Below are 11,049 nucleotides of genomic sequence, written 5' to 3'. Positions count from 1 at the left end.
AATAACAATAACATACCTGCACAAGTACATGTTGTATTAAACACTTTTTTTTTTTCCAAGATCTTTTTATTTCTCAGTAAGTCACAATTTCCATGCTGTTTCTCTCTGTTGCAATACATTAGCAGACACAGATGTTTGTTAGAACAGCAGATGGTAGTGGAAGAGGATCTTTGCCATAGTCTTCAGCTGGTCTAAACAACAGGGGAAAGTACCTATTTTTGGAGAAAGCTCAATTTATACATCAGCTGTTAGGACTATTTGGGGTCTTTCCACTTCTACATTTTTGAGAGGTCCTGTCTAGTCAGCAGAGAAAGTTGGATAACACATGTATATTTAACCTTAACTCCCACTTGTTCTCCCCTCCTCAAAGTTACACTGAAATCAATTCCATGGGTTTTTATAGTGAGAGCTCATTGTCAGTAGCAAAGCAGGAGGAAGCTGGCAGCACAGAAGGGCCCTGTTAGCTGGTAGGGAATGCTCTGTAACACTGCAGCTACACTCAGCAGTTCCATGTAGATTTTCAAGTTTGAATACACTACCAAGTTCAAAAGGCTCCCTTTTACACCAGGTGGTCTCTGGATGCACCTCTCACACAAATCAGCAGGTGACTAACAGGACCTAGTGTATGGGAGCCCACTGCCAACAGTAATGGCTGCTTCCATATACACACCTCCTTCAGAGGCCTCAGGTAGCAGAGCTGCTGGATACTGCAGATCTATTTGTCAGTACCATGACAGTGGTAGTTTTGCAGCTCATTACACTGTCTGGGGTAAGTTAGTATGAACAACAGTATTGTATTAAGATTGCAGCAAGATACAATGAAATCAGCACCTGTGGTCAACGGCTCCAAGGAAAAAGCAAACACCTCTTCACTTGTGCAGTGTGGCAGCCATGTATACACAAGAGATAATTTTTGAGACAGGATCTGAAGTGTCATCCTCTTGAAATAAGTCACTTCTATTTCCTACCTCAGTTTGAAACATGAGAACTGAAATCTTAGAAGAATCCCATGAAGTTCTAAGACGAAATCATTAAGAATAGATAGTGCTCTCTATTCACAGAAGAACCAAGTCTTAACACATGTTCGTGTAAGTAGTTTCACTTATTTAGACACTGAAAACAAACTGCACTTTTCATATAGTGATGCTCAGAGACTAAACAAAACGTCTGTTTTTACAACTCCATAAAAATAAAAATGAAAAAACATAACAAAACAACCACCTTAGAAATTCAGGGTTACAAGAAGCTAAGTATTTTGTATATCAAAGAACACATATAAAACAAAGACCCTGCAATACAGTGGACAGAGAGACGGACCTGCAGTTTTAGTTATGTTGAGGATATTCTGCTGACCAACCCAAACCCTGGACCAGAGCGCAAGTTTCCAAACTCTTTTAGCTCTTCTGTCAAATATTTGTGATTTTGTGACCTTACCCCTTGAGGATTACAAAATTAAACATTATGTCAAAAATGATAACAATGACAATAAAGAATTTACTTAACAGTAATACATTCATAGAATCATATTCTTATAAGTTCAGGTGTATTTTCATAGAACCAATTCTCAGCTACTTACAAATTATTCTCTTCCTGCAGATCATATGAACTAACTAAAAAAGGTTACATTCCAATAAGGGAACTTTAGATAATATCCATATCTGTGTTAAAGGAAGACTACCAAAAGCTAATTGCTATTTTTGGGGGGAAAAATAAGAGCCCCCCAAAAAACAACAGTCATAGAATTAGTCCAGTACAACCTAGAAAAATTAACTGTATTTCTGATGTTGCATTACTGAAAAAAACCCAGAAAAAAACAAGAAATTTCCTTTTTATTTTAACCTACCATTGCGAAAATGACCACTATGAAAGGCTTCAAAAAGAAATTATGCACTTCAAATCATACATTTGTGTAAACCTTAAGATTCAGGTTCATAATTATCAATTCTTTTCAGGTTCTCCACTTTGACAACCTCTGGAGTCTTGAAAGCCAGATATTCCAAAAAAGGTCTATAGAAACATTTTCCATATGTATATTTTATATACACTGTTCATCCATCCTTGAAAGTCGCCGTCGTCGCTTCATGAAATACTTTGTGTTCCATTCTTCTGCCTCCATCATAAAAGGTCCACTGTAGATAAACAGCACAGTCATCTTGTCATTGTAAGAGAGATTCCACAGGAGCTAGCGAAAAACACAAAAACCAAAGTCAAAATAGCTGGATGTTCCCCATTTTCTAAAAGGGGAAGTCTACGTAACACCTTAGATCTCAAAAGGTCAATATGGCAGAATACAGCCTTTCTGACAGATGATGTACATTTGTTCCTAGAAACCGCCTCAAAGAGACTCCACTCATTCTTCAGGCAATTTCTATGTGTCACTATCCTTACTGGAAGAAACAGTTTCAATACCTTTTTTTCTGTATCCACAATAGGGAAAGAGTAATAGCTGGTTTTCTTTTTTTTTTTCCTAGGGCAGGACAGTAAGTATATTTACTTGGGTACAATTATTATGTCTCTCTCCAGCCTTGTGCTCCTTTGAGCTTAGCAATTTCCATTAGTGGAAACTCAAAACAATCAAAACTACTTAGAAGTTGCTCTGCTGTCTTCTGTAGTAACTCCAGCCTCCCCATACCACTTTTTTGAAGTGTCACAGTCAAAGCCGGACACTTACAACAATCCAGATCTTGTAGGCACAAGCCTAAGAGACAGATGTCATGTGAGCTGTAGGATTACGTGCAGTGCTCAGGATGATGCTTAGCAATTTACTTGTAACTGATGCACAACTTATTCACAGCAACTTAATCCATAGTCATTTTAGGCCTTAGACCAGATGCTGCTGTTGATTTTTCCCATTTAAGTACTAAATTTTATGCTTGTCTGTGCTGAAATGAATCTTGTTTTTGAATAAAGATACCTAAGATTGTTTAGAATTCAAATCTTGCTTTACAGCCAAAAAAGGATTAACTCCCAACATGGTGATTATTCGTATGTTTAACAAATGTAATTTGTTTCAGCACATATTATTAAAAACACTCATTTTCAAATCCACTCCTAAGGAACACAATCAGTTCATCTACTCACCTTCCTAATCAACTTTACTGCATATTAGTTTATATCCTTTCCCCTCTAATAGCTTGCTTAAAAACATAGCTGGAGAAGGTGTCAACAAAAAAGGGTTGCAGTTTTCTGTGTATCCACTGGGTACATACACAGAACTTACCTTAGAATGACAATTGTCACACTTCCTAGTATGTGATTACATCCTTGCTTTCTAGGAAGGGGTAACATACAGCACAGGCTCAGGAACTGCAGGTAAGGCACTGTAACAGCAGTCTGGCTTTCTCCTCAGCCTGCCCTGTGCAGCCTTTCAATGATCCTCTGATGTGCCCACTCAAACACTGTCATGGGTTAAAACCTGTATATGATGTGCTCTCTCACTCACGTTTCTTGTGATAGGCCATTACAACTTTGCTGTTGTGATCACCTATTTGTGGGGAGTGGGAAGAAGGAGGAGCCAGAAAGATGTAATACCTTCAGCCATCTCTTCATAGCCCTGTCTCTTGCTGTTGAATAATGCTTCTGAGATTTTTTTAATCCTGCTTTATTTTTTTAATCTTCCTTCTGGTTCTGCACAACTCTCATTTCCCCTTTCTCTATTCTTAGTAATTTGACAATGAGTACAACTTTTAGAACAGAACACAACTCTGAAGCCCAGACAATAATTTTCTACAGTTTCTTAGATTTGGGCAGTGTTATAGTTAGTTGAGTTATCTCTATTTTTTCAACATCTAAATCATTCTGTTCTTTCTCAAAGTAGGAGAGAGCACTGAAAAGCTGACCTAATAAGGAGGGGAATCTCAAGAAGACAAAAGGGAGTAGGTAACACACAGACCAGCAAAGAAGTAATGTGGTCAGGAAACCACGAAACTGTGTGGAGGCAAGTATACAGCAAGATCAGAAGGAACAAGCAGCACCACCTTCCACCCACTTTCAGTCAGATAAATGCTGTTAAGGTGGCTTTACTCAGACCCTTCAACTGCTATGTACAGAAAAGAATAGCATAAACCAGCCAGATTTTCTAAAACATAGTGAGTAATAGGATGCAGACCTGGTATGTTAATAAAAACCAGCCCATTACTGCCTGCTTGTCTCCCTGATGCACAAATAACCTTTACTGGTTAAATAACATTAGTCTCTGTTAAAGGTACAGGTGAACAGCTACCCTACTTACCTTAGTCCTTTCAAGCCTTGGCATCACATCACCACATCACCTAGTAAGTCAATTATCTTTTCATTTTTTCATTTTAGCAGAAGATTACAATTAAACACTCTTGGAGCCTAGCTCTCACCTTTTCTCAGCTTTCGTGTCTCAGATTATTACTTGAATAGTTTTCATGTATTAACATGGACCTCTTCTAGTTCTTCTGATGTCAGCAGCACTAGCCTGCTCCTTCTTCAGTATCATCATCTGACTTGTTTGGAAATTGGTCTGTTCTACAGCCTGAATTCTGTGTTAGCTAGAGGTCTCGTTCCATTGTAACCCTGTCCACTGGCGGTTAACACATGATACTTGCGGTGAATGGGTTTCTGAGGACATGAGCCTTGGTCTAAGCTGTCTCAATTCTTGCCAGGATTGTCCTTAAAATGGACATATCCTCTCAGTTATCCTTTAATACAAAGTTCTTAGGTAAAACAAACCTAACTGTAAGTTATACAGTGTTTATAGGGGTATTATCACAGAAGTCTTAAATCTCCTACACTAAGTTTTTCATTTCATTTTCTGCCACGCACCTTTGGTGTAATGAGGAAGTACTGAGAGCTCCTTTTTTTACAAGCAGTTTCCACAACCATTTGAAAAACTCTTCTCTCATTCACTGGATCCATTCCCTAAAAGGAGAAAAAAAAGTACTGTTCTCTTCACTGTGTCATAAGCACCTGTATATAATAAGTTCAATACTGCACTATTGATCCTCACCTGATTTATTTCATCAACAACCCTGAAAGGACATCTGTTGAGTTCTTGCAGAGCCATCAGGTACAACATAGTGGAAACACTCTTCTCACCTCCACTCTGATGATATGGAGTCAATTCATGAAGTTTAGTGCCACTGTGGAATTTTACTCTAATGCGAATCCCATACGTGTCATACTCCTCCTGTAAAAGCCAGTACCTGTCGGACTCATTTTCTTTGTACTACAGCTTATTTTAAAATTACATGCAAATTGAAGAAATTTATGACAAATATCTACAGGTCTACGAACCTGAAATATCTAGGGGTCTACAAACTACTCAGTTTCAACTTAAAATCATACATATTAATTCTGCTTCATCTATTTTTCTTAAATCTCATATACTCTTGTTAGAGAATTTTCAACAACACTCATTCCGCATGACAATGATCTGTTCATTTCTGAATCCCTGGTAAGAAGGTTTCATACACATTCAGAATATCAGCAGGAAAAAAAATCTTGGCTAGAAAAAGAAAACAATGTCCCTGTAAGTCCCATTCATCAGAAAAAAAATTAGGGCATTAAGGTACATGGTACTATCAAACTGACCAAAGGAGTGATGGTGTGTGTGTAGGTTAAGCCTCCATCTGAACCTCTTCAAGTGCAAGCAGTCCAAAATTCACAACAGCAATTTTCTTTTCATACTTAACACAGGAAAACCACACAAACATTCTAACCCTGGCTTTTCTTTAACAGTAAAGTGACACTTGTCAGCAGCCCGAGGGTGTCAGGTAACACATGTGATTCAAAAGAAGCATCATGCATGGAAATACGTCATGATTCAGAGAAAAAAGAAACCTTCAGAGTATTCACTAATATTTCTGAACTTGTGTTCAGTTGTTCTGATCACAACTTCATGTAAGGAAAAACAAAAACTAGAATCTAAGGTCTCTAGGGTCACTATAATTTTAGATCCATTTGCACAGACTGAAGCTAGGCTCAGGAAAGTGAACATTGCACAGGTTAGCAAAACCTTGAGTAAGAAAGATTCACCCTCCAAAATAGCCATGATGGTGTCAGAAAGTCAGGCCTTTGTTGCCAGATTATTTGGAATGCCAGTTTCTATAATTGGCAAGATGTTCAAGACCTGACAAGAATGATGCTAAAAACTCTCTGTGGGGAAATCAAGGGATGTGAGGGTTATCATTGCTAGTGGAATTCTGGTTACCAAGGGAAGTAAAAATGTTTACTGAGGCTTCTGCTAGGATGTCATGGAAGAACCCAGTGAAGTGCTCCACACAGTGTCACAGAATCAGAATCACAGCTTTTGTTGGAAAAGACCTCTGAGATAACTGAGTACAACTTATGACTGAACACTACCGTGTCAACTAGACGATGGCATCAAGTGCCACGTCCAGTCTTTCCTTAAACACCTCTAGGCACGGTGACTCCACCACCTCCTTAGGCAGTTAGTTCCAATGTCTAATCTCCCTTTCTGTAAATCCCTCCCAACATCCAAGATTTCTCCTATTACTGTCACCAATGACATCAACAGATCTAAAGTTACCTGCAAGGCAGGCTAACAGAGGTTTGAACTTCAGTGTCACAGAAATATTTCTAAGAAAAGAATTCTTTCTCAAGAGTGTCTCTCTTTATATCTACATGTCAGGCAATAGAGCCTGCTTCAGCAAAAGGTAAGGAATCCAAGACTGGGAACAGATTATCTCCCTTTCTGCATTTTTGCCACTGATGCCACTGAGAAATTTTAACTCACTGGCACAATACCACCAGGTAACCTTTTAAAACTACTTGTGACATCAAGACCTTCCAAACAAGTTGTTCAGAAAGAGAGTCCAGACTCCTTTTGCTTTTGAACTGCCTTAATGTTCCTTCTGTGTTCTCACTCCCAACGTACTTTTATCTAAAAGTCAGTTTTGTGTAAAATAGATCTGACTCTCCAGGTAACTATCAAAAGACCAGACAAGTCCATGTTTTAATGTCCTACTGTTTCATAATACTAGTCTCCATTAAAAATTTTTTATGCAGTTCATACACAGAGCCTTGTCAGACACTATTCTGCCCCACGTAACAGCTATCACTTCAAGTATTTAAAAAAAAAGCTGTTCAACTTAATTTACAATAGGAAAAAAAGAGAAAATTTTAAGTCTTTATTTTCACTATTGTAGAGTCTATGCATTTAACACATGAAAGCTCTGAAGTCATCACTAGAGAGATCAATTTAGAACAAAATATGCAATTTCTCTTCTGTCCACCACACTATTTCTCCCCAAGTTCTACTTATGCTTTAAACTCTTTATCAGAGATAAACCCTACTGAGAACATAACAGGATGGGCCCAATGACTGCTGCTTCCAGAACAGACAAAATGCCAGGAGACTCCAGTAGAATCTACAAATCAAGACCTAATAATAGCAGATATAGATGATACCAGAGAAACACAAATCAGCTGAAAATGCAGAATCAAATCATTAACTTCATAAATCTGAGTTACAGCTAAAGTAAATACAATGCTTCTAAACAGGCTCTGTAAGTTGCAAGCCTATTCCAAAAGTCAAGAGGTGAAGTCCTATGTATCTGGATGAAGATCCACTTCTCTTCAAATCAGATTGGTCAGTCAGTTCAGTTCACAAAGTGTTCAGTAAACATTTTTTTAAAAATAACACCTCCAAATGACTTTGTTGTTACTTTCCTCTAGCAATAAATAAGGAAAAGATGATGCAAAAAAATGTTACTCTTCCATATGAAAAATAAATCTTACCTCATTTTCTGCATGAAGGTCAACTTCACCAACACACTGCATAGAACTAAAGAACTTACTGAACTTAGCATTAATTTGTTCAATCATGTCTTTCAAGAGGTTTAGCCACCTTTCTTTGACCTAGAAGTAGACATACGCATGTAAAATCAGTTTAATAACTGAATTTTCCCTTAGAGATAGCAGTTAAAGAAACATCACGATTAGGGAAGCTAACATCTCAGTTTACACTCAAGACAATTTATTTCTGTACATACATTTGTTCTACAATGTATAAAGACAAAAGACTATAATGATACCAAAGTGATAACCCGAGCTATTACCTGTGAAATGTTTTGCCTATAGTTATTCAATTCATTTTTCTTTTCCTCTAGATATTCCATCAACTGCTGTATTTCTTGTGTTTGCTTATTGTATTCTTCAACAACCTGACAGAATTAAAAAAGGTAATCAACAAGACGTTTCCCAATTCTAACCTTCATTGTAATAATATCACACTGCACTGATGATGTTCAAACACAATTATATACACTACTGCACTGCACAACGAACATTTCTAGCTTTAAAGCAAAGAAGTTCTAAAGCATTGCCTCTTTCACATTTTTTTAAAAGGCACAGAACACACTGTTCTCTTGGAACAACCTACTTAAAATTTGAATAGATGCAGAATCTGGCATTTACAACACATTGTTCCTGCTGTCTAGCTTTTTATACCTATACCAAGGGATCTAGCACAGAGTGGGAAGCAAGTACAATGCAAGTAGAGAGGGAGGAAGTGAGAGTGGAGGATAAGCACTGAACATACCGACGCGTTCAGGCCTGTGAAACAGGAGGCTCTGGTCTTCTCTTCATTCAGAAGAGCATCAATTTCCTCCAATGTGTTTGGAAGAGCCTGAAAACTCTACAAGAGAAAGGATGCAACTATTACAAAGCAATACAAATGAAGGACTCAAGTTTCCTAAAAAGAAATTGAATAAGCCATTAAATATTCTATAACTTTTAATCAGGATGTTGCATATTCAAAATTTAACACAGCAAAATTCACTTTACAAACTACTCTGCACAGAGAAGGAAGCTAGAAAAACACAGCCTCTAATTATTTCTGTGAACACAATATATGGATTTTAATTGAAATCTCAAATCAAATTTTCTCTCCCCTGTGTACAAAACAAAGTAATAGAGGGTATCCCAGCACTATTTAAAGTTGCTTTAAAAGGTTAAGTGACAATAAAAGAAATACACACAATTCTTTACTGGGAGCCTTCCAATATGAAATAGACAATACTCTTTGCAGAAGCTATAAGTTTAAGGCAGGTGTGAAGATTTGTTTTTGTACATACATTTTGCAATTCTTTTGGAAAATCTTGATCCGGACTCAATTTGCAGATGTGTCGAGCTTGCTTCAACAGCTCCTTGCAGTTCTCATAAAGAACTTGCTTCTTATCATCCAGTACCTGGAACCATTGCTGCCAAAATATCAAAAATATTAAAAAAAAATACACCTTATTTTGAAACTTTATTATGAATTTCCAGAGATGACACCAGTACACTGGCAACAAACCACATCTGAAGCGGAAATGAAATCAGACTGACTGTTAGAATGTTGAAAAAAATTGTTTTAAAGAGTACTCATCATATCTCTCTGCTAGAAGTCAACAGATGTCAAGGTAAAGCTATCAAAAGCAAATTCTTCTAACACAGGTAAATTTACTTTCTTTTAACTAAACAAGTGTGCACGTAGATTTAATAGATGCCTCAAAAGAGACTATTTTACAAGAAATTACTTATAGCCAAAACACAACTGTTATGAGCCTTATATCAGCTCACATTTAAATGTATTTATTTCATTAGGAAAGCACAGTGGACATGATGTACCCTGAATGATTTTTTCAGCTGAAATTTTACAAAGTAAACATCATCATTGCACAATCAGAAGTACCTAATTTGCTTTTTCATACTCTACCTACGAAAACACAAAACAAACACACACCATTTTTAAACTAGTGTTAAAAGTAAGTGAAATGTAGGTATGGTTCTGGTTTCACAGTGGTCTCAAGGTTTAAGTCTTTGGAACTTACTACAAGTAAGCAGCTAACTCGGCCCATGACTGTTATAATGCAATGGTATGTCAAGTCGTTTACAGCAGCCAAAATACAGTACATAAATATGGCACCTTCACAAAACACCGAGGAGGTCCCATATGATTGGAAGTTGGTGAATGTCACGCCAATCTACAAAAAGGGTTGCAAGGAGGACCCGGGAAACTCCAGGCCTGTCAGCCTGACCTCAGTGCCTGGCAAGATTATGGAGCAGATCATCCTAAGTGCAATCACACAGCACCTACAGGATGGACAAGGGATCAGAGCCAGCCAGCACAGGTTTAGGAGGGGAGGTCCTGTCTGACCAACCTGATCTCCTTTTACGATCAGGTGACCCACCTGGTGGATGAGGGGAAGGCTGTGGATGTGTCCGTCTGGACTTCAGCAAAGCCTTTGACACTGTCTCCCATAATATACTCCTGGAAAAGCTGACAGCTCATGGCTTGGACAGGGGCACTCTCTGCTGGGTTAAGAACTGGCTGGAGGGCCGGGCCCAGAGAGTGCTGTGAACGGGGCTGCATCCAGCTGGCAGCCGGTCACCAGTGGTGTCCCCCAGGGATCAGTGCTGGGCCCAGTCCTTTTTAACATCTTTATCGAAGATTTAGATGAGGGGATTGAGTCCAACATTAGCAAATTTGCAGACGACACCAAGTTGGGAGGGAGTGTTGATCAGCTGGAAGGCAGGAGGGCTCTGCAGAGGGACCTGGATAGGCTGGAGAGCTGGGTTGATTCAGTGGGATGAGGTTCAACAAGGCCAAGTGCCGGGTCCTGCACTTTGGCCACAACAACCCCTGCAGCGCTACAGGCTGGGCACAGAGTGGCTGGAGAGCAGCCAGGTGGAAAGGGACCTGGGGGTGCTGATCGACAGGAGGCTGAACGTGAGCCAGCAGTGTGCCCAGGTGGCCAAGAAGGCCAATGGCATCCTGGCCTGGATCAGGAACAGTGTGGCCAGCAGGAGCAGGGAAGTGATCCTTCCCCTGTACTCAGCACTGGTGAGGCCACACCTTGAGTATTGTGTTCAGCTCTGGGCCCCTCAGTTCAGGAAGGATATTGAGGTGCTGGAGCAGGTCCAGAGAAGAGCAACGAGGCTGGGGAAGGGACTGGAGCACAAGTCCTATGAGGAGAGGCTGAGGGAGCTGGGGTTGTTTAGTCTGGAGAAGAGGAGGCTCAGGGGTGACCTCATCACTCTCTACAACTACCTGAAAGGGGGTTGCAGCCAGGTGAG

General features: G+C 39.2%; 1 protein-coding gene across 1 annotated transcript in view; it reads right to left on the bottom strand.

Annotated features, from left to right (window-relative positions):
- Positions 1 to 1,083: 1,083 nt before the first annotated feature.
- SMC5 (structural maintenance of chromosomes 5) overlaps positions 1,084 to 11,049 on the bottom strand; it is a 58,376-nt gene continuing 48,410 nt past the window's right edge. The window contains exons 18-24 of the mRNA XM_050328986.1: positions 9,066 to 9,191; positions 8,531 to 8,626; positions 8,049 to 8,153; positions 7,729 to 7,848; positions 4,976 to 5,155; positions 4,792 to 4,887; positions 1,084 to 2,182 (exon numbers count right to left, since the gene is read on the bottom strand). Of these exons, the coding sequence (XP_050184943.1) occupies positions 2,036 to 2,182; positions 4,792 to 4,887; positions 4,976 to 5,155; positions 7,729 to 7,848; positions 8,049 to 8,153; positions 8,531 to 8,626; positions 9,066 to 9,191 (870 nt within the window). The 3' untranslated portion in view covers positions 1,084 to 2,035. The remainder of the gene's footprint in view (positions 2,183 to 4,791; positions 4,888 to 4,975; positions 5,156 to 7,728; positions 7,849 to 8,048; positions 8,154 to 8,530; positions 8,627 to 9,065; positions 9,192 to 11,049) is intronic.

The sequence above is a fragment of the Myiozetetes cayanensis genome, unplaced genomic scaffold (genome assembly GCF_022539395.1).
Source record: "Myiozetetes cayanensis isolate MyiCay16 unplaced genomic scaffold, myiCay2020 scf4, whole genome shotgun sequence".
NCBI classification, from domain to species: domain Eukaryota; kingdom Metazoa; phylum Chordata; class Aves; order Passeriformes; family Tyrannidae; genus Myiozetetes; species Myiozetetes cayanensis.
The sequence above is the reverse complement of the archived record's forward strand: the minus strand, read 5'-3'. Positions and strand labels throughout refer to the sequence as shown.